The 24,397-nt window shown below is 36.8% G+C and overlaps 1 protein-coding gene and 1 pseudogene across 1 annotated transcript; both read left to right on the forward strand.

Moving 5' to 3' along the window:
• The first annotated feature begins 9,971 nt into the window (after positions 1 to 9,971).
• On the forward strand, positions 9,972 to 10,740 carry LOC114322027 (beta-D-glucosyl crocetin beta-1,6-glucosyltransferase pseudogene; annotated as a pseudogene).
• A 307-nt stretch (positions 10,741 to 11,047) lies between these two features.
• On the forward strand, positions 11,048 to 24,175 carry LOC114322028 (PKS-NRPS hybrid synthetase cheA-like). The gene is made up of 4 exons (XM_082894894.1): positions 11,048 to 11,135; positions 22,662 to 22,735; positions 22,820 to 24,021; positions 24,106 to 24,175. The coding sequence occupies exons 1-4, from the start codon at positions 11,048 to 11,050 to the stop codon at positions 24,173 to 24,175; spliced, it is 1,434 nt and encodes a 477-aa protein (XP_082751020.1).
• The last annotated feature ends 222 nt before the right edge of the window (positions 24,176 to 24,397 follow it).

Raw genomic sequence — 24,397 nt, forward strand, 5'->3', positions numbered from 1 at the left:
CTAGCATGCCCAATGCTATGAAAATGAGACGCCTCGAAATGCGTGCACACGGGCACGCAAACCGAGAAAATGACATACGTAATGCAAATGACATGGAAATATGATATGGACTTACACTAACATGAGAGAGCCTCAGCCACATTCACATAAGAGGCCGATGGATGAAAATGAAGTGCCTCGAAATGCGTGCACACGGGCACGCAAACCGAGGCAATGGCATATGCAATGCAATGGCATGGAAATGGCATATAGAATGCAACATGGACTTATACTAACATGAGAGAGCCTCAGCCACACTCACATAAGAAGCTGATAGATGAAAATGAAGTGCCTCGAAATGCGTGCACACGGGCACGCAAACCGAGGCAATGGCATACGCAATGCAATAGGGCTAAAATGGCATATAGAATGCAACATGGACTTATACTAACATGAGAGAGCCTCAGCCACACTCACATAAGAGGCCGATAGATGAAAATGAAGTGCCTCAAAATGCGTGCACACGGGCACGCAAATCGAGGCAATGGCATACGCAATGCAATGGCTAAAATGGCATATAGAATGCAACATGGACTTATACTAACATGAGAGAGCCTCAGCCACACTCACATAGGAGGCCGATAGATGAAAATGAAGTGCCTCGAAATACGTGCACACGGGCACGCAAACCGAGGCAATAGCATACGCAATGCAATGGCTTGAAAATATGATATGGGCTTACACCAACATGAGAGAGCCTCAGCCACACTTACATCGGATGCCGATAGATGAAAATGACGTGCCTCGAAATGCGTGCACACGGGCACGCAAACCGAGGCAATGGCATACACAATGCAATGGCATGAAAATGGCATGCAAACATGCTAATGGAATTTCAACACTGAAATGTGGGGAAAACAGCCCTGAAATGAGGCGAAAACACACCCGATGCCTGGAATTTCTCCCGAAATGCAAGATTAAGTACGTGAAATGGCTTACAGCTATACAAAGCATACATAATTGGTACACGAGATGAAAAGACAGAAGCAAGGCAGCCTCAAAATAAGCATTTTTACAGTACAAATCATGGCCAAACAGCAAGCAAAGATAGGGCAACAATGGCATGCAAAAATGGCCCTAAACATGAGATTATGAAGCAACTCACAGCTGCTAACTCCAAATAGGTTAGGGCCCTTCAACAACATTGAAGAGGGGCCAAAATAAGCCACTTTACAGAACTGTAAAAACCCTAAAAACAAACATAGATATGGCTAAGCTCTTATGCAAGAAAAAGGGCCAAAAGGTGGCCAAAGAGGCAAGTGGTATATGCAAAGCCCAAACTGAAAAATTCCCTTCTACAACATTGAAGAGGGACCAAAAATATGCATATTTATAGAACTGTAAAAATCCCAAAACAGTATACAAACATGCTAGAAATGCAATGCAAAATGAGGCTCAAAAGTGGCTATAACACAAAGTATACAAAATGTTCATAAAACGGCCAAAGACCCTTAATAAAACATGTTAAGAAGGTCAAAATAAGACTTTTTATAGCTCTGTAAAATGTCCAAAAATGGAAGCATAATGGGCTTCCAAGACATGCAAGAAAAGGGGACCAAGGAGGGATATTGAAGCAAGTGCAATATGGGGGGCTCAAACAGGGTTGAGCCCTTAATAAAACAAGAAAATGAGCTCAAAAAAATGACCTTTTCAGTTTTGGTCGGAGCTCAAATCAATAAGCATGTATGGCTAAGAAATGTTGCAAAATTAAGCTCAAAAGAGGGGAAATAGGACTTACCTTTGAAGACAAGTCTTGGATGCTTCTTGGCTTGAGTTTTCAGCACCCTTAGGCCTTGGAGAACACCTTCAAACTTCTGGAATGGAGGATGGAAGGGTGGGGATTGGTGGTGTAGAAGAAATGGTGGTGTTGGACTTGGAGGTTTTCAAGGAAATGAGAGAGATGGAGTGGGATTTTTGTATGCAACCTTGAAGGTGATTTTTTTCTCACCCTCAAAATAAGCCTTGCAGCTGGTTATAAGGATCAAAAGGAGAGGGAGTATGGAAGGAAAGGGTGGGGGAAAAGGAGACAAGCTTTCCCCCCAAGAAATATCCCCCGGATTGAGATATTTTCTGGGGGATACAGCTATACAGCTGTAAAGTGTGCAATGCAAGTAAAGTGTGCAATGCAAGGAACATGGCCGGCCACCTTTTGGACTTGCAGGTGGCCGGCCGGCCACCTCCCCTAGCCGGCCGGCTAGGGGTCAAAAGGGTCAACTTGCTTTAGTGGCCGGCCACCACAAAAAGGTGGCCTCCCAGGTCTCCTCTTCACAACCCTGTGGTTCGAATTTGGAAACTCTAAAACAGGAGAGAGAACAAGCCATTTTTAAGAGGGGTTCAAAAGGGTCAAATGGAATTTCTGGCCGGCCATGAACTTTTAGGGTCCTCCCATGTGTGTACAACACAAATATGTGGTTTGGGGTTGAAGAAAGTGGCCCCAAGGTGTTCAACATTGGCTCGGAAGTGAGAAAAACGGGTGCCGGAGGGCGAAAATGGAATATAACTGGTTGCCAAGATAATTTCTGGCCTCCCACCCTCCAGTGACCTTCTTGGTGATGAAACAGAGGCACCTGCCAAAAATGAACGAAAATCGATGCAAAACGAATGCTCGGGGGCCAAAACACGCAGTTCGGGGTCCCGAAAATTGCTTGTTAAGCACCGAAAGTGGTGTTCGGCCACAAAGTGGGTTTCTCAGACCCCAGTGTCCCTCGAAAGGGAGAAAATAAGATGCATGCCAAAATTTAGAGCAAACGGAGATGGTTAAGCGGTCCCGAACCGAGGCACACGGCCAACGATCCCGAAAAACCGGAAACCGGACTCTGAAATGGGCAAAATGGCCTACGGCCACAAAATGTAGCCCACGGCCACTGAGAGATGGTCTACGGGACCTCTCCCTCCCCTCAGGAAAAGAAACAGAGAAAACCGAGTCTGGTTCGCAAACCGAGCCAAGGCACAAAAAAGGGTTCGGAAGTCCGGAGGCAGGGCTCACGGCCGCGACTCTGAAACTTCTGAACGAGCACGATATGTAGTATCACCGAGCGCTCAAATGGTGACGTCTAAGTCTTAAGGTCGGTCAAAAATGGGGTGTCTACAGCGGGCGCGAAGAATTTCCCCGTTTCTGCCTGTCCTTTCGGGGCGATTTGCTTCGATGACGTTCTTCTTCCCGATCCTTGGACATTCTTCTCCCTTTGCGCGTAGGCTCGCTACTTCGACTCATTGCGGTGTCTGATTGAGTCAATCTTCGTCCCTCCCAAGTTGCCTAAATGGAAATAAGTAGGGCCTCTGGCGTGCACCCGCCCCATTTATCCTCAATGTTTGCAGCTCTCCCGAGGCAACGTCAGTAATCCCAAACGTCAACCCACGAGCTGGGCCAGCTCGTACCCTGGCTAAGGCAAGGGCAGATTTACTAATCTGGTCGGCCTTGTTTTCAAGCGCAAGCGCCGATCAATCTGTGACTCAACCAGCCCACGAGTCAGGCCCATTCGGCTTCCGAAGCTCGCGCCCTAGCTAAGGCAAGGGCAGATTTACTTTATTAATCTGGTCAGCCATGTTTTCAAGCGTAAGCGCCGATCAATGTGTGCCTCAGCCAGCCCACAAGTGAGGGCCATTTGGCTTCCGAAGCTCGCGCCCTGGCTAAGGGCAGATTTACTAATCTGGTCGGCCATGTTTTCAAGCGCAAGCACCGATCAATATGTGCCTCAGCCAGCCCACGAGTCAGGCCCATTCGGCTACCGAAGCTCGCGCCCTGGCTAAGGCAAGGGCAGATTTACTAATATGGTCGGCCATGTTTTCAAGCACAAGCGCCGATCAATGTGTGCCTCAGCCAGCCCACGAGTCAGGCGCATTCGGCTTCCGAAGCTCGCGCCTTGGCTAAGGGCAGATTTACTAATCTGGTCGGCCATGTTTTCATGCGCAAGCGCCGATCAATGTGTGCCTCAGCCAGCCCACGAGTGAGGGCCATTCGGCTTCCGAAGCTCGCGCCCTGGCTAAGGCAAGGGCAGATTTACTAATCTGGTAGGCCATATTTTCAAGCGCAAGCGTCGATTAATCTGTGCCTCAGCTAGCCCATGAGTTACGCCCATCCGGCTTCCCAAGGTCGCGCCCTGGCCAAGGCAAGGGCAGATCTGATCGGCCAAATACCTAAGCTAGGCAGCCGATCTAACCATAACCGAAAGCAATAACATTTATCAACAACATTTTCCTTAGCCAGTTGAGCACAACTCATGGAATTTTATATACTCAAGTTACCAAACAAAAAGCTACAAGCCTGCATAAAAATGCCTAGCAAAAAACAAACATTATGACTGTAGCAAACGATGAAAAATACTAAATTAAAAACCATAAAAATACATTTGACATCCTAAAAACTGTCAGTTGGCCGGATCAGCCATCGGAATCAGACTCTAATGGCTCAACATCCACTTGCTCATATGGTATTGGCATAATCAATGAAGCGTTAACAGTAGCAAGGGCTTTGTGCCAGCCGTGTTTGAATCCCCGATTTTCAAACATGGGACTTGGTCCACGTACTCGGCAAGTCCAGCATTTTTCCCGGCCTCGAATACTTTGCAAGACTCTGAGTCAGCTGATTCCTTTGCCGTCTTCATTTCAGCCAACTCAGCCTCCAGTTTGGAGATAGCCTTCTGGGCCAACTTGAGCGCATCTTCACTCGCGTCCCCCTTCTGCTCGGCATCCGACCTCAATTGATCCGCGCAACGAGCCTTCTCCATCTCGGCGTCGGCCCTTGAGGCTTCCTTGTTCGACCTCAAAGCTTCAACCTCCGCCCTTCTCCTCTGGCCTTCAACTTCCTCACGTAAATGACCAATCTGTTTGACGGCGTCGCGATGGCGACGGCCCATATCGGCTATCCATCCGACGGTCTGTAAAACAAGAATTTAAAACCATAACTTCAACAGTATTTGGATTAAGTGAAGCTCAGTTCGAATATGTACCAAAAGTGCCGATTGGGCGGCTAGTGCTATCGCATTCAGATCCGTTTCCACCCGGAAAGCCTCATTGTCAGACGGCAACAACACGGACGTAGCCAAGCTAAATGCGATTTCTGGATCTTTAAGCGCCGAAGCATCAGAAGAAACCGGCATGTTTTTTATCATCGGCTGAATGACAAAAGGAACGATCACGTCCGATCCCTCTAATCAAGTACGTTTGCCGCCATGTTCTTCTACGCCGGCTTCAAACTCGGCAGGTCATTTCTCTGTTTCAACTTCTTGGCCGGTCTGCACAATCAAAGTAGATTCGGCATCCCGATTTTTCGCCGTCTCCACCTTAATAACGCGCAAAGACTCTGATTCGCTAACAAGCAGGGAGAATTGAGATTCGGTGGCGAGTGGTACTTCAGGCGGAAGGGCCTCCGCTCTTCACCGCGCGGCTAACCTTTTCCGTATTCGCCTTCCTGGTAAGTTTTGTCAGGCTTAACCCAACCATGTTTTCGGGGTTTGCGGCGGGAATATCCTCTAAGCCGTGAAAAACGCCGTCAAGCAAAAGATCCCCTCGGCCCGAAGTGGATGGGGGATTGGCCGAATTCAATACCGCGTCAGACTCGATTTTGTACTGATCTGATTCGGTAACATTAGCTACACCCCGCTCTGAATCCGACCCTTCAAAACCAACCTGCCTCAAGTTTTTGAAGTCGGACAAAATAAGAACGATGAGAAAGTCTTCACCCTCCAGAACCGGGATATTTTCCGTCCCCGAGAAGGTCGTATATGTCAGCTCATAACGAAGCAGAATGTGGGCCGCCCTGCCTTGTTTCTGAAGACTTCGACGGCCGAAATATTTGAGCGCGACTTCGATATCCGAAAGAACGGCGCCGTCAGTTGAAGACAGAACTTTCTTAAAATTTCTCCATGCACAAGCCAAGCCGTAACATTTCAAAGAAGAAGCTTTACAACAAAAATGAACAAATAATAAAAGCGAGAAAGCAATCAGCCACCTGGCTCGCCCCTCCGTCTAGGAATAGGGTCAACGTGATCCTTCCCTTCGCGAAATTTCCAGTTACCCTGGACAACGACCATAACATCATCAACTCATTTTTTAGAACTAGAAAGCATAATAATCAGCTGATGGTCGATATCCTTGGCCCTAAGGAAGAAACGCCCGTACCGACCAGAAGACTTAGCCAAGGCATAACAATGCCGAATGGCTAGAATGCCAAGGTTAATTCTTAGGCAACGGTTGAGCGCTATAACCCCCATTATGATTCTAAAGAATTCACATTAGGTTGGGAAGGGATTAAACCTCAATGGCGAAGCACAGCCCTGAGAAACAGGTGAAAGGGGAAACGGACTCCACCCTCTGCGATTGACAAAAGAGGAAAGACAATCGTGGTTTCGTCCCCCCCTCTCCATATCAAGAGTGACGTCTGCCACAAGCGACAGACGGGCATCATCAGGAATAGAGAAATGGCGTTTAAAGCCAGCAATACGATCTAACGAGAGGAGGTCTTTTAAATGTTTCGCCATACCCTACAGTCTATGAGAATATGCCAAGGAAGGAATAAACCAGAAAGAGTCCTTGAAGCAAGAGATGAGAGAACTTACAAAGGACGAAGAAGATATCGGAGAAGAGAGTTTCAGGGACGATCCAAAAGGCAATCTAGCGATGAGCACCACAAAATACATACTTGAAAGGATCTCAAAATTTTAAATCTCAATAAATAGACACGTACGAGGGGGACGGGAAGTCGACACGACAACCGAAAGGGGTGCGCTTAGATATCCGGATGAGGATGAGGCCAACCGCCGAATTTTGGCTCCGACTTTTAGGAATTCAAAACCAAACACTCCAGCCAACTGTCGTCGGTGGAGTGCTTGGGGGGCAATCGTGGGAGCCGAATAAGTAGAAGAGTCGGATGATGCGTACTCTAGAAATTAAATACTATCCGGCTTTATGTTGTGTGACTAGGACACCGAATACGTTAATAAGGCCGAATAGACGGAGGTCAGTGGCTCTGAATGAATAAAAGAGGAATGGGATAAAAGTAGGCTCAAGCCCCGAGGCCCAAAAAGCAAGTATAAATACAAGAACCATAGATTTAGAAAGGTATGTAAAAATCACTTGACAAAACTTAGTAAAGAAGCTACCCTGAGTATCTGAACTAACTTGTCCGTCGGAGTGCTAATTCCGGCACCCCCGACCGGAGTGTTTGTATCTTTTCAGGTGACTAGCTGAGCATCACTAGCGTCTCCCAGGATCCGAAGAGTATTTCCGAACCACTTCTCCACAAGCACGAAGCATGCTAAAAGGAAAAGGTCTTCCTAACAAATTTTGGGCTGAAGCTGTCAATATTGCTGTTTATATTCCAAACCGATCTCTCACGAAGGCTGTCCAAAACAAAACACCATATGAGGCATGGCACAAACAAAAGCCCCAGGTAAATCTTTTCAAAGTATTCGGTTGTCTTGCTTATGCCTTAATTCCTTCCCAAAAAAGGGAAAAATATGATGAGAAAGGAAAGAAATATATATTCATTGGATATAGCGACAAATCAAAAGGATATCGTCTGTTCAATCTAATGAAAAATGAATTGGTAATCTCTAGAGATGTCATATTTGATGAAATGACAGCATGGAAATGGAATGATAACTCCATCCTAGAGCAGAAGGAAATTGAATTTAATGAAACAATAGAAGGAGAAGGATCTTTAACTCACCAAGCAAGCCCAAACCAAAGCCCATGTAACACTCCAAGCCCAAGGCCAAGAAATGACTCTCCAAGAAGCTCTTCATCTGAAGAATCTGAAACAATACCAAGAAAGGTACGTTTCTTAAGAGAAATATATGAACCTTGTGATGTAGCACTTTTTGCTTGTAAGCCACAGATTTTTGAAGAAGCTGTGAAAGAAGAAATTTGGAGAAAGGTAATGGATGAAGAAATTGAAACTATTGAAAAGAATTACACTTGGGATCTTGTTGACCTACCCAAAGACAAAGATGTGATCGGACTTAAATGGGTCTGTAAGACCAAATATAGAGAAGATGGCTCCATCCAGAAGCATAAGGCTCGTTTAGTTGCAAAAGGCTACTCACAACAACCTAGAGTAGACTTCAATGAAACATTTGATCCAGTTGCTCACATGGTGACAATAAGAACCGTTCTTGCCTTGGCTGCACAAAATGAGCTACCAGTATATCAGCTAGATGTCAAATCAGCTTTTCTCAATGGAGAGCTTGAAGAAGAAGTTTATGTTGAACAACCGCAAGGATACATAATCAAAGGAAAACAAGACAAGGTTTACGACTTTGGAAGGCACTGTATGGACTAAAGCAAGCACCCCGAACCTAGAATAGCAACATTGACAAGTATTTTTGTCAAAATGGTTTTCAAAGAAGCCAAAGTGAACCATCACTATACATCAAGAAAGGAGGTACGCAAGACTTTCTCATAGTTTGCCTATATGTTGATGATTTAATCTATACATGAACTAAACCATCAATGGTAGAAGAATTTAAAAGAGCCATGATGAAAGAGTACGAGATGAATGATTTGGGACTTATGAGATATTTTCTCAAAATTTAAGTGAAGTAGTCAAAAGGAGAAATATTTATCTCTCAAGGAAAATATCTTGAAGATTTATTGAAGAAATTTCATATGTCTGATTGCAAATCAATTTCTACTCCAACCTCTTTAAATGTGAAGTTGCAAGTAAATGATGGAGCAGAGAAATTTGATGCTACCGCCTATCAAAAATTGGTTGGTTCACTAAATTATCTCACTAATACAAGGCCACTCTGTAAATCTTATTTCCAGATTTATGCATGAGCCCAACAAGCTACACTATGCAGCAGCAAAGTGAATTCTTCGGTATCTTCAAGGGACCAAGAATCTCGATATCAGGTATGTGAAAGAAAATAATAGTAAACTCATTGGCTACACTAATAGTGATTAGGCAGGATCATTGGATGATCGAAAGAGTACATCAGGTTATGTATTTTGTATTGGCTCAAAAATTATCTCTTGGAGTTCCAAGAAGCAGAAGACTGTAGCTCTATCATCAGCAGAAACAGAATATATTGCAGCTACAGATGCAACTTGTGAAGCAGTCTGGCTTAGAAGAATTCTCTCAGATATGGAGCACAAAGAGAAAGGTTCCACTACAATTTTTGGTGATAGCATGTCAGCCATTACAATGAGCAAAAATCCAGTATTCCATGGCAGGACAAAGCATATTGAACTACGACATCATTTTATTCGAGACAGTGTACAGAAAGGTGAAATCCAATTGGAGTTCGTCAAAACAAAGGAGCAATTGGCAGATATCATGACAAAAGCAGTGCCAACAGAAAAATTCTTACAGTTTCAAGAATGCATGAAGATTACAAATTAAGTGGGGGTGTTCAAATATAATTTGTAATCTATAAAAATCTAGAGTAGTTAATGAATAATTTATTAAGATATTTATCTAGAAAAATCTAGAGTAGTTAATGAATAATTTATGAACATATTTATCTAAAAAAATCTAGAGTAGTTAATGAATAATTTATGAAGACATTTAGAAATATCTAGTAGATTGAAATAATCTATCTAGATATTTAATAATGATAGAAATATCTAGAAATGTATAATAATGATGTTGGAAAATATCAAACCTTTCTAGAACCTTTCTAGAAGAGGTTAAGATGATGATGTTCTCTATATAAAGTCATGAGCCAATTGTAAATGTATGTATGCAAGAATCTTGACTTGTACTCAACATAATATGAAGAAGTTTTCTTATATTTGCATTTCTACCTTATCTTCTTCTATAATTCCCTTCCTAGCTTGCCCAAGTTCTTATCGAATATACCTTGTCACCCTAACAAAGAAAACTCTCTGAAAAGTACTCAAACTCAATCCAACTAATTGAACTCCATGTACCACCATTGCCTGACCTTCATCCGTCGTACCACACCACCAAAGACCTCCCTCCCCACTTCATGCCCACCCTCAAAAAGGCCTTCGACTTTGTCGAACCCAACTTCTCCCTCCTCCTCAAAACCCACAAATCAGACCTCCTCATCTATGATTTTCTTCATCCTTGGGCTCTAGTGGTCCCTGCTGAGTATGGTATTCCGGCAGTGGACTTCGTCACTAGCAGCGCCACCATGACCGCCTTCATGCACCACCTCTATAAAGACCTACTTATCACTTTTCCTTTTTCATCAATTTATCTTCGTGATTATGAGAAGGTAGAAGTATCCCATTTGCTCAATCCTTTGAAAAACCTTGACAAGGACAAGACTCGCTGTTTTGAGTGCCTTGATCGATCATCGGAGATTGTTTTGATCAAAAAATTTAAAGAAGTTGGAGGTAAGTACATTGATTGTCACTCTGGTTTGGTTGGGAAAGAAGATTGTGCCTATCCCTCTTGTCTAAGACTGTGTCGACGACAACGACGAGAGCGAGATTATTGGATGGCTGAACAAGAAGGAGCGACGGTCCACAGTGTTTGTTTGTTTTGGCACTGAGTATTTTCTATCAAACGATGAGATTGAAGACATAGCTTATGGGTTGGAGCTTTCTGGTGTTAATTTGTTATGGGTTGTGAGGTTTGCAATGGGAGCAAATACAAGTGTTGAGAAGGCAATGCCTAGAGGGTTCATTAAGAGGGTAGGAGAGAGAGTCATGGTGGTGGAAGGCTGGGCTTTTCAAGTGAAGATTTTGCTGCACCCAAGCATTGGTGGTTTTGTGAGTCACTGTGGATGAATATCAAAGATTTAGAACTTGGTATTTGATCGTAGTGGTGTGCAATGGTGGTGTAGCACGCTATCACACCACTATTACACAAAATAACAACTTCCATAATGGTGTTTCAGACATCAAATCCTTTAGCACTAATATAGCGAGCTATATACTTAAGAGTAACATTAGGTATCATAAAAAAATAACATGAAAATGATCATAAAAGATTCTTCACCGTTAGATTACACATACAAGAAAACACCACACACTAATCAAAGGATAAAAAAATTTCATGAAGTATTTCATGATATTTTTTTCATGATTATACTTAATGGCCATAGTTGAAGCCATTACGTTTTTGACCGTTAGGCCTGGCATCCACACCATCATGACTATTAGCTATTACCAAGATTTAACAAGTTTGTGATAAGTAAAAGAAGGCTGAAATCTAACAATATACAATCCAAAACAAAAAGTAGAAAACAAAGAAATTAGTAGTGAGAATAAAATAATTGTGTTGTTGGAAATTAATTTGTACTTGGTATATTGATTTACTTTATTTACCAAATTTCACATACATGTGTTTATATAATTCACAACCCTTATGGCAGAAGTGCTATTTAGCAAACCAATAAAAATAAATAAATAAATAAATAAAGTCAAAATCAATAACAAAAAGATCAATTTTTTATTAAATATTTGAGCATGCAAGATAAACAAGATTGACAATTCTTGACACCTTTTTATTCGTTAAAGCCTAATCATATCTAGGAAGAAAAAAAAAATAATAGCTCTGACTTATATCACATATGATGTGCCTTTTCAATTAGAGAATGACACGTAAATATGCGACCACTTGACCTAAAAACTAAATACTAACTATGGAAACTAATATAACCTGACTGAAAACTGAAGAAACATCTAAATTTGAATTCTAATAGTCCCAACCGATTACTCTTGTCTATTTTCTGGCTATGAAGTCTCTCCAACTCCTCCACCACCCCATCTATATCCTCCTCCCCTTTGATACTTAGGATTTCACTCAACTCCATTGCTTTGTTCCTCACTGCCTCTCCACCATCTTCAACCACCACTTTTTGAATCACCTCGGCCACATTTTTTCAATCAAGCTCGTCCCTCACAGCCTCCATGCCAACCCCTATCAACGAAAGCAATAAAAAAACACGGACACTAGCATATGACATAGCAATTTTGAAAAAAAAAAAAAAAAAGATGTCAAATAAAATGTTTTCTATATATTTTTATTTGTTATGTATATAAATATATAAATTGTAACGAGTTGAATCAAATTGAATTTATACTTTAATCTCAGTTGAGGATTTATTTTAAATTATTAAAATAAATTCATTTTGGACCCAATTGATTGAATCGTGACCTGTTAGTAACCATGAAATATTGTTGTGGTTTTATTATTATTATTTGATTACCATAAAAGAGTTGTGAATATTTATGGTGTATACCATTAAACGAAATATATTTTGTGGTGAGAAAATATTATGTTTACTTTTATTATTAAAGATGTTGAAATGTATATATACAGGTGTATATATATATATATATGGTTAGATATTTGTATAGTTATATATTTGTTTAGTCAAAGAAAAGCAAATATCTATAAATAGAACTTAATAGATATTTTTTTATACTTTGGGTGTTCTTTCCTAGTTTTTGCCGTGGAGAATAGAAAGAAAAAGAGTTCTAAGTTGGCTTTTCATGGGTTTGATCTAGTGTAAGTCATTTTTGACCCCTAGTGCTTTGGATGAAAACGTAGATGGCGGAAAAGGCGTCGTTTGGCTCCAAGAAAATTTAATTTCTGTTGCCAAAAATTTGAAAGCTTCTTGGCTTGAGGTAGGGATTTTTCCTACACTTCTTTATACAATTTTACTTGATTATAGGGAGCTTAGAGTTGTATATAATTTAATTAGAATTTTTGAAAATTTTGTGATTTATTTGCTTAAAAGGGGAATTTTGAGAAAAATAAAAATTTGATGCCCAAATTGCGAAAGTGTAAACTTGGAATATGTTTGTAAGGTTATGAAAGAGCTATGTTTTAAATTTGAACAAAAACGGACTTTGACTCTATCGGTTTTGAAATTTTTACTGTTTTGCGACCAAAAGAGTATGTTTAAAGAAAACAAATGAATTACGTTTAACTTTTGGGGCTTTTGATCAAAATAGGATGTCATTGTTGAATAATGCTAGGAGAATGAGTTTGGAAAGAAAATGATGTTTTCTTAGGCATTAACGGTATTATTTTGCTTAATGTATTTGTTGGAATAAAACCGACACGGTTAGAAATGGACCTTGAGAGATTACCGAACGTGATTGTGATATAAAAACTAGTGTAGTTGTTCATATTTGATGAGATGTGGAATAGATTGTATTTATTGGAATTTTTTTTTGAAATTTAATTGTTTAAATATCTGTTTAGAAATATCTGTTTTGGGCTATCGGTGGAGGATAGCCATGATTGTTGTAGAAATGCATGAGACTTAGGTAAATTGAACCACATTCCTCATTTGTTGCATTGGACATTTCATTACATCCGTTTCAATGGAAATGTATCTGTTTTTGAGAAATGTTTGGAAATGTATCTATTTGCGAAAAGATGAATACTTGGTGAATCTGGGTAGGGGGTGTAAAACTGCGCGGTTAGGTGTCGAACCTTCCAGTTTACTGGTAAAAATGACAATGGTAGTGCATTAGAGCCTACTTGCAGACACTCACCTAGAGATTCACAGAGCCTGTATTCATGTAACAGATATGGTTTAAAATGGAAATGGTTTTATATCTGTTGTTGCAACTCAGCATTGCATGCTTTATAAAAAGAGAGATAAATTGTTTTATCATGAGCATGGCATGAGCATACTCCTCTTTAGTCTTGTCATGATTCATATATTGTGTAGTATATCTCTACTGGGTTATGGCTCACCCTATAAAGGAAACCATTTCAAGTATAGGTGCTATGCCTCCACCAAGGCAATGACTTGGGAGGACTCGGAGCTGAGGCTTTATTTTTGTTTTATTGTTATTTGTTGAATGTATGCCTAGGGCTGTATTTGCGTTAAGTTGAAACTCTATTTTGTGTAACCAAGAATGTTCTTGGATAAATTTGTAAACCTGCAAGGCACTTATTATTTGTTTGGCTTCCATTTCATTCTTGTTGTAAAATGTATGCTTGGGATTGGAACTAGGGCATTGTGATGTGAATAGCATGTATTTGGCATTTTGGATTTAATGGAAATGGATGTATGGAATAGTTAGCTATATATATATATATATGTGTGTGTGTGTGTGTGTGTGTTTGCCTATCAGGTGGGTTTTGTAGCATAAATAGATATACCCTGCCCAATTTTCGGGGCGTTACATAAATATAGGTTGTAGAGACAAAATGCATAGATATTTGTGGGTGTATTTTTGTTTTTCCATTTTCCCCTCCCTGTTTCTATATATTTTATTAAGTCAAATTAGCTTTCTAAAATTATAAAGACACCTGCAAAGCTTTCCTAAAGTGTGTCCAAATGCAATAGACACCTATGTACGTGAAACATATTTGTCAAATCATCATAGGTACAGTGGTGTCTGGGATTAGGCGCTATATTCCTACCACATTCAATAAATAAATAACGTTGAGTTAGAAAATAGATTTGATTTATCAACAAAGAGAATATTATTAATAAAAAGGAAAAAGGGTAGAAACAGGGGGAAAAGAGTAGAAAAGATGGGACTCAAAACCGATTCCCAATTTTGAATCTAAAGTCTAATTTTCATGTGAAAACTTGTCTTTAAGAAATTGTTTTTTCAGATTTGGTTGACAGTCAAACGGCATTGGATCTCAACAAAACTTGACACACATGACAAACTATGCACAAATGACTTGTAGGAAAAGGCAGGACTCGAAATCGATTCCCGATTTTGAATCTGGAGTCTAATTTTTGTTTGTGAAAACTTGTCCTTAATGAACTCGTTTTCTAAACCGATTGATAGTCTAAAATGCTCAAATGACGTCAGATGTCAACGAAACATGACACACATGGCTAACTAGGCACAAATGACTTGTAGGAAAAGACAGGACTCGAAACCGATTCTCGATTTTGAATCTGAAGCCTAATTTCTGTTTGTGAAAACTTATTCTTAAGAAACTCTTTTTCCGAACATGTTGACATAATAAAATGCTTAAACGGCGTCGGATGTCAACGAGACTTAACATACATGACTAACTAGCCACAAATGACTTGCAGGAAAAGACAAGACTCGAAATCGAATGCTCATCTAGAAACGCTATCCAGAGGTCTAAGAATAGTTGGAGAATCTGTTGGAAGATACATTGCGTAGCGCTCGATTTATGTATATGTTACAATCTTATTTATTTATTTTTTAAAATAAATATTAAATGTTTTACATTTTTTTGTAAGCTTAAAATTAATTATATTATAAATAATTATTATTTTTTTGTTTCTTTTTGCAGATGCTACCTTTTTAAGTACGTGATGAGATCTTCACATATCGATATTGGGACTTACTGTAGATACTAAAACAAGCTGTAATATATATATTTTTTTATTTGTATTGTCGATACTTTTGTTTTGTTTTAGATACAAATTTGAGCTCTTGAATTAAAAAAAAAAACAAAAAAAAAATTAATATTATTAATATTGTGGGAGGATGTTTTACATATTTTTGTAAAGAATATTTGGTTGACACTGTATTGTTACAGGGTACGTATATATTATTATTTGTATATATTAATACAGTTTCCATATATATTATTATTCATATATATTATTTTGTGAATGTAGATATATATGTATTTTATTTTTGAAAATATTAATAATTTGTACATGGAATGAATTAATAAAATATTTATTTATTTTTTGAAAATAATTATTTTGCAACAGTAATAAACTGTCACTAATGTAATCATCATTTCCTTACATTTCATTAGCGACGGGCTAACCTGCCGCATATATATATTAGTGTCATCTTTAACGACAGTTTAAACTACCGCAAATACATTACTAATTTAGTTTAATTTAATTTTTTTTTTTACAATGTTTAAGACCGTCGCTAATAATACTTTTTGCGACATCAACTACCGTCTCTAAAAAAAATTTTGGTGATGGCATCCTAAACTGTTGCTAAAAGTGATGGTTTCCCTGCTTTTTTGTGTCAGGTTAAACCATCGCAAAAAATCATTGACGGTTTGTAACCGTCACAAATATCTTTTGTCATGCCCTCCTTCCGCTTCCCCTTATTTCCCGTAGCTATTCTATCGCAAAAAAATCTTTTGGGACAATATGTAGACCTTTTGCGACGCTTAATAGTGAGGGAAACGTCTCATAAACCACTATGGTATTCTCCAGTTTGACTTGTACGGAGACAAGGTTAGCATTATATCCTCCCAAACTTCTCGTTGTTTATGAAATTTGTATGGAGGGTTAGAAATTTTGCAAAATGGTTGCAAAAGGTGAAATTATTTAGATTTTGAAAAGAAAATTATATAGATGTTGAGGCCAAAATAATAATTATTTTAGGACAAATTACACTATTAGTCCCTATAGCTTAGGGCTTGTGTCACTTTGGTCCCTGACTTTTCAATTGTGACACATTTGACTCTCAATTTTGAATCTTATCCCAAATAAGGACAATTGAACATACTATTGCTTAATTTCAAGGGTAAAATTGTCAATTTGATAAAATATAAACTAATTTGACAAAAATAAATGTCAAAAAAATATTTTAAAAATTTTTAAAAATTATTTCTACCCACCAAAAAATAAAATTATGTAAAATTGATAAAAATTAATAAAAATTACATGATTAATTTTTAAAAATTAATTTTACATGATCATCATCTCAATACATAATAAAAATTAATTTGGTAAAAAAAATAAATAAATGCCTAAAAGAGTTATCAATTTTATATAATTTTATCTTTAATAGCTAGAAATAATTTTAAAAAAGTTAAAAATAATGTTTTGACATTTATTTTTGTCAAATTAGTTTATATTTTATTAAATTAACGATTTTACCCTTGAAAAATCCAATAGTATTTGTAATTGTCCTTATTTGAAACAATATTCAAAATCCATAGTCAAATGTGTCACAATTAGAAAGTCAGGGATCAAAATGATACAAGTCTCAAAACATAGGGACCATTATTGTAATTCACCCATTATTTTATATATATTCAACCTTTGTTTGGTTGAGTTTTCAGTTTTCTAAATAAAAATTCAAAAATTAGCTTGGTGAAATGAATGAAAAAAAATATTCGTCATTTTTATCTCATCACTTTTTTTTGAGTCATTTGTTAGGACTTACATTAACATAACCTAAGGGGAAAGAGAAAGTGGATCACCCTCAATGCCCATTTAGGTTTTTTTTTTTTTTTTTTTTTCAAATGATAAGAGGCGGCTAAACTATAATTGAAAAAAAGGGAAGATATATAATGGGCCATATAAGAGAAGGGAGAATTGTATGGCATTATTACAATCAAATGTGAGATAAATATATCCGACGAATAATTAGCACAATCCACCTCTATCATCTAACAATCAAATGTGAGTGAGTTTAAAGTGTTTGTAACTAAGAAAAATGATTTTTTTTAAACTCAACTAGAATAATTTGACAGTGATATTTTTATTTTTTTTAATTTTTGTAATTGTAAATCATGGTGATGAGTGCTTTGACATGAAATGAATGAACTACAAAAAGCCGCATAATTCTATATAAGATCTTATTTTGCACTTCATATTAGGTTTTTTTTATCTTTTTATTTTTGATTGCTAGTTTCTTTTATTATAATCTTCAATTAGATGAGTTAACAAGTGTGAAGGTGAATTTGGGCAGGTGATATCATTCATATTGGCAACTGGGGTTGGCCCAGATTTCGGTGTTACTAAGGATCTGAAGAGAATTATGGATATTTTGAATAAGCTTTCAGGCAATGATCTCGGATCAAAGTTAGATTACTTCTTTAACAAGACCTTGTAAACATAAATTTCAGAACATAAACCTTACATTTTGAATCATTTACCATGTGTATTATCAAGAAATCAAGACAAAATGACATACCTGAATCTATTGATGAACGGTTAAACGGAAGCGTGATTATCAATGATCTCTTTGTTATTGATTATTGTTATTGCCTTCTAATCCTTTCCCCTTTGGTGCCTTATGTTTCTCCTTGAGAGGATTTAGGAAAAAAAAGGTAATGTTCTTATTTTCCACCTGGAAATGAATAGGGACCATAAGCTTTTAAAGGTTGTAATTGGTTTTCAAAACTGAAAGGTTGTGGAAGTTCAAAAGGAATGAAAACCAACTTTAACCATTATTGGTTTTAATTTCTATTTATTAGTTTTCAAAACTGAAAGGTTGTGGAAGTTCAAAAGGAATGAAAACCAACTTTAACCAATATGTTTTAATTTTTATTTCTGCCCCTCATAGAAATAGAAATTATACAACTAGTATCTACACATTAGGTCCATAACACATATACCCTTAAGCCTATTAACTAAATTGTATCACTTAAATTGTAGGCTTCTTATAAATGATAACACCACATTTAATTATGTGGTCCCATTGAGACATTATCTAACAATCTCCCACTGGACCACATATGTATCCTGAAAAATGTGCTTAACTTTAGTGAGCTTAGAAATTTGTTATCATAACTTGAGGGTATCCAAACAATCTTGTCCATTAACTATATTAATATAGGATCAAAGCGGTCTTCGTTACATCAATCGTAACTCGACCCACCAATGGTCACGTATACTAATACAGCTAAATGACATAGATCAATCATGGATGCGTAGCATGGAAATTACATGTGATGTAATCCATACATGCCTATTTCCAACTGGTCCTACTTAACTTTATTGAGATCAATACTTCACAATACATAACAGAGCGTAATAAACTGAATATTTCATTTCTGCAGAAATTAATCTAATTACATAGATAAAACTCAAGGCTGACATAAAGTAGTAATATAAATACAAACTCCCACTAAACCAGAATGTTCTCAAATAGAACAACACCCATCTGAGCAGTGTGCTCATGAAAGACCTTGGGTGGTAGTCCCTTCGTAAGTGGATCCGCTATCATGGAGTTTGTCCCAATGTGCTCTATGGAAATCTATCCACTCTGCACTCTTTCTTTTACAACTAGGAACTTGATATCAATATGCTTTGATTTTGTCGAGCTCCTGTTGTTATTGGAATATAAAACTGCAGACTTATTGTCGCAATATAACTTAAGTGGTCTTGCAGTGCCTTATATTCTTCATTCATGGCTTCTATCCACTTATGAGAGTTGGAACTTTCCATGGCTTGACGAAAGTTGATTGAATCATCTTTCGACATTCCATTTTCTACCTCATGTTCCTAGAGATATACAATATAATCATCTGAAAATGCAAATCTCCTTTCTCTGGTGGATCGCCTTAATGGCACAGATTCTTGAGGTTGAGGTTGTAGAGTTTGTTCCTCAGGAACAATTACCTCATCTTGAATGGAGGTTTGAACTATATTATCTTGAACAACATTGTCTGGCTGAGGATCCGAAATTACTTCTCGAGCAATGACAGGTATAGGAACCTGTAATTGGTCAAAAGTAGTAGTAGGAAGTGGGATTACTCCTGCTTCCTCCTCAAAGACAATGTCTCTAACTGGATTTCTCCCCCCAAACTCAACATCCTCAAAATACCTAGCACAACATTAATACCAAGCCTTTGGGTAGTGATATTAACTGTAAGTGATATTCTTGTTGTAATGATCAAACATTGACAATAAGTTATGTCAAATAACAAATCTATCTTTTGATGGATTTATTATTCACATTAGGTTTTCTTGACAATTGGCACATGTTTATTACCACAAAATGTGTGTGTAATTCTGCCAAGTCTTAATCATGTCTTTGGACCGATAAATACCCGCATCAGATACACAGACATGAACTTCAAAACATTCCATATAAAACAATCTAGACAACAGAGATCACTTTTGTGACATCTTGTTTGAATTGACATATATTGAGAATGTTAGAAAATTAAATTTCTGTAGACGTTGTATGAAATTACATTAAATTTAAAGATTTCTAAATTTGTGACCCCGTATATATTATATAATCTGCAGCAATTCCAATTATATATATACATATATAAATAGAATTGACGGGTCCAAAAACAAATATTTTTTTTTTTTTTATGATGTTCAAAATTAAACCGATCAAATCGCAAGATATATCTATATATATAAATACATGATGTTCATCCATTTGAGAAGAAAAAGAACTGCCCACCGAATCATTTTACAATTCCAGAAAACAGATTGCCATTTTTACAGAACAAAACAGGAAAAAACAGAATTTACATCCATAAGAAAATTCAGAATCTGATTCCAGGAAACTAAATAGAATGAATAAAGCATATCAATTCTGATAAGACACATGATATGCATGCTCTGATACCAATTGTAAACATAAATTTCAGAACATAAACCTTACACTTTGGATCATTTACCATGTGTATTATCAAGAAATCAAGACAAAATGACATACCTGAATCCATTGATGAACGGTTAAACGGAAGTGTGATTATCAATAAACTCTTTGTTATTGATTATTGTTATTGCCTTCTAATCCTTTCTCCTTTGGTGCCTTATGTTTCTCCTTGAGAGGATTTAGAAAAAAAAAAGGCAGTGTTTTTATTTTCCACCTGGGAAGGAATAGGGACCATAACCTTTTAAAGGTTGTAATTGGTTTTCAAAACTGAAAGGTTGTGGAAGTTCAAAAGGAATGAAAACCAACTTTAACCATTATTGGTTTTAATTTCTATTTATTGGTTTTCAAAACTGAAAGGTTGTGGAAGTTCAAAAGGAATGAAAACCAACTTTAACCAATATGTTTTAATTTCTATTTCTGCCCCTCATAGAAATAGAAATTATACAACTAGTATCTACACATTAGGTCCATAACACATATACCCTTAAGCCTATTAACTAAATTGAATCACTTAAATTGTAGGCTTCTTATAAATGATAACACCACATTTAATTATGTGATCCCATAGAGACATTATCTAACAGACCTATGTCTTAGCTTGTTTTTTTTTCATTGGATTCCGAACCTCTGGAATTTCTTCTATCACATCATTGCTCGCTCTTTCTAGGAAAGAATAAAATCAAGGAAAGCAATATGTACACAGAATACATAAAATCTCTTATAAAAGAGACTTTTATTTATGAGAAATTCTATGCATTTTGTGCACATAATTTCTGTGCAAGTAAGGTTTCTACAAAATAAACTTATTGAAGGAAACAAGTTTCTTCCAAGTTTTTCCAATAAAATCTACCCCTTTGGTTGCATTGGTTGAGTAATTACAGTTTCAGTTATTGAATTTGTGAGTTTATATGTAATTTTGATTTATGATGTATTTAATTATCATTGTAATTGTTGACTCATTATACATCATTGTGTTGTGGTAATCTAACATATATATCTCACTTTTTGTTTTTTTCATCATGGAGTTTCGTGACAAGAAATCAAAAGTACTATAAATCCACTTTTATCAACTCATAAATTATCGTTAATGTATTTGTGTGGTAGAAATTAAATTGATAAAATGTGGAGTCATAAGTAACATGAATTTGAACTATTGATTCTCTTTTTGGGTATATTCTGAATTTATAAATCTAAGTTTGTAGTGTTATTGAACAAGAAATATATATGTGGGAGAAATGAGATATATGGCTGTGTTGAAATTGATAGGGGCATTCTATTTGAGCCCAAAAAATATCTTAGTACGCCCAATTTAAATTTATAAATTTTAATTCCAATTATATTTTTAATGTGAATTTACTAATAAGGACAATTTTTATTAAACCCTAAAATAATTTCTTTTTTTCTCATGGTACACCCTAATCTATTATTTCTATTCAAATCTCTACATCTTCTTTCTCAATAAATCAAAGTTAGTTTGTCTTCTTCTTCTTCTTCTTTCTCACTGCAAAACTCCAATCCACCTTACCGAAACTCACAATTATCATTAATATTATTGTTTTTTTTTTTATTATTTTGAAACCCTAAACCTAGAAGAAAGTTTGAACAATCAAACAATAGAGGAAAGTGATAATCAAGATAATATTTTGAAGCAACCCATCAAAGAGGAGGTAAGCATTCATATAAAAATCAAAATATAATTATTAATTTATGTATTTTTTCACATGTCCCATCATAATGTTAAATTTTTCAATTTTCACAATCATATAAATAGCATTATAGCTTCTCCAAGTCACAACAAAAGCATTAATTTCAATATAAAAACCAAACAACCTAGGTTACTATTTATGTCAAATATGTAATAGGAGATTCTATATGTTGCAGCACCTTTCAATAATTTTTAATTTTAATTTTATTTTTTTTAATTTTTTTTTTGGTCCTCTTACTCTTTTTTTTTTTTTTTTTTTTTTTGAGACCTATATGCTGTAACACCTTTCTATATGCTGCCAACCTTTTGGATTTCAATGGTTAGGGTTAAAAAAAATGTACATCTAGTTTCTCACAATTTCCATTGAGATTAAGTTTATCTATCAATTTTCGTTGCATTCAAATTTATATATTAGTTTGTAATTAATTATTTTAACATTTGGTTTCATTTTATCAATTTTTTTTTTTTTTTACATGAAGGTGAATATTCACTTATTTTTGGTCATTATTATTCGGTTTTGAAAGTTCAAACAAATTCAATTTGTTCGGTTGTACATTGCCAAACAACATGACAATGTTTAGCTTTGTATATCCGAATATTGTGACTTTATTCATCTTTGTATGTCCAAACAATATGAGTAAAATATGACTTTTTTTCCTTTGTTTGACCTTGTATGTCCAAACAATATGACTTTGTTCCTTTGTTGATTTCATAGAGAATTCCATTTTGGAGAATGTGGAGCATGCTGAATGTGTGTTAAACTACACTAGTGAATTTACCACATATGAGGTAGGATTACTATTGTTAATTACTTCTTTTATTAATCTTTATATTTATATTTGTACTAACTATAAGCTAATATGTTTAATGTAGATATTTCAAAGCAGAGAAGCAATGATTGATTGGGCACGCGAGGTTGGCAAGAAAAATGGTTTTGCTATAATTGTGAAATATTCAGATTCTGGTGGCGGTCGTTGGACACCAAGAATTAAACTAGCGTGCGAGAGGAGTGGAAAGTATAGACAGAAAAAGAAGGTGAAAGTTTATTCTCATGATGAGAATGTTAGGATGACCGGGACCAAAAAGTGTGATTGTCCATTCTTGCTAAAGGGTGAGAAGTACTTAACTTCTCATCCAGCTACGGATGATTGGATGTTGCATGTAGTATGTGGAGTGCATAATCATCCAGCTGCGGATAATCTTGAAGGGCATTCATATTTGGGGAGATTATCACACCAAGAAAATGAATTGTTGGTGGATATGTCTAAGAGTATTGTGAGACCAAAAGATATTTCAGTTACGTTGAAACAGAGGAATCCGTTGAATGTAATAACCATGAAGACAATTTATAATGTATGTCACAAATTTAAAGTGAAAGAGAAAGCCAGAAGATCACAGATGCAACAACTGTTGGGAAAATTAGCAAAGCATGAATATATTGAATGGCATAGATGTGAACGAAATACTATGGTTGTCACTGACCTCCTTTGGGCTCATCTATTCAGTTTGGATTTGTTTCGTGCATTTCCACGTGTCTTGATTATGGACTGTACGTATAAGACCAACAGGTATGGTCTTCCCATGCTTGAGATTGTACGTGTGACTTCCACAGATATGACATTTTTAATAACTTCAGGATATTTACAATTCGAGCGTACCGATAACTATGTACAGGCTTTGAATATATTATGTGGTCTTATGGATGAGAATATTTTTCCTGAGGTTATTGTCACAGATAGAGAGCTTGCATTTATGAATGCCATTGATGTGATATTTTCTAGTTCCAAACACTTGTTGTGTCGATGGTATATAAATAAGAATGTGTTGGCTAAGTGGAAGAAGATGTTTGATAGTAAAGACACGTGGGAAAAGTTTAACTCTTCATGGAAATTGTTAATCCTCTCTTCGTCTAAAGATGAATACCATGAACACCTTAGCACACTGCACAAAGAGTTTAGTGCATATCCAGAGGCACTTGATTATGTTACTCAAACATGGTCGAAGCAATACAAGGAGAAATTTGTTGCATCGTGGACAAATTCATGCATGCACTATGGGAATGCTACAACGAATAGGTAAATAATTTAGCAATTACATAAACTCAATTTGTACTTATATGTATATGAACTTGATAATCTTTAAAACTTTTATTTGATTAGGGCTGAGAGTGCACATTCATCACTAAAGAAACAACTTGAATCCAGTCAAGGGAGTTTTGAAACTTGTTAGAGTAAGATACATAATTTGCTTGAGTTACCACACACTGCCATCAAGGCTTCATTCCAGAAGAGTTTGATAGTTGTCTAACACAATTTTACTCCTTCTGAATTTGTCCAGCTTCGGGGTAATGTATCCATATGTGCTTTGGAACGCATATTAGCAGAGACAAAGAGATCAGAATCCATTGGAATTGATTCTTCAGCATGTGCCTATGTCATTCGGCATACCCAT

The sequence above is a fragment of the Camellia sinensis genome, chromosome 11, assembly GCF_055761805.1.
Source record: "Camellia sinensis isolate YWXY chromosome 11, ASM5576180v1, whole genome shotgun sequence".
Taxonomy (NCBI): Eukaryota; Viridiplantae; Streptophyta; class Magnoliopsida; order Ericales; family Theaceae; genus Camellia; species Camellia sinensis.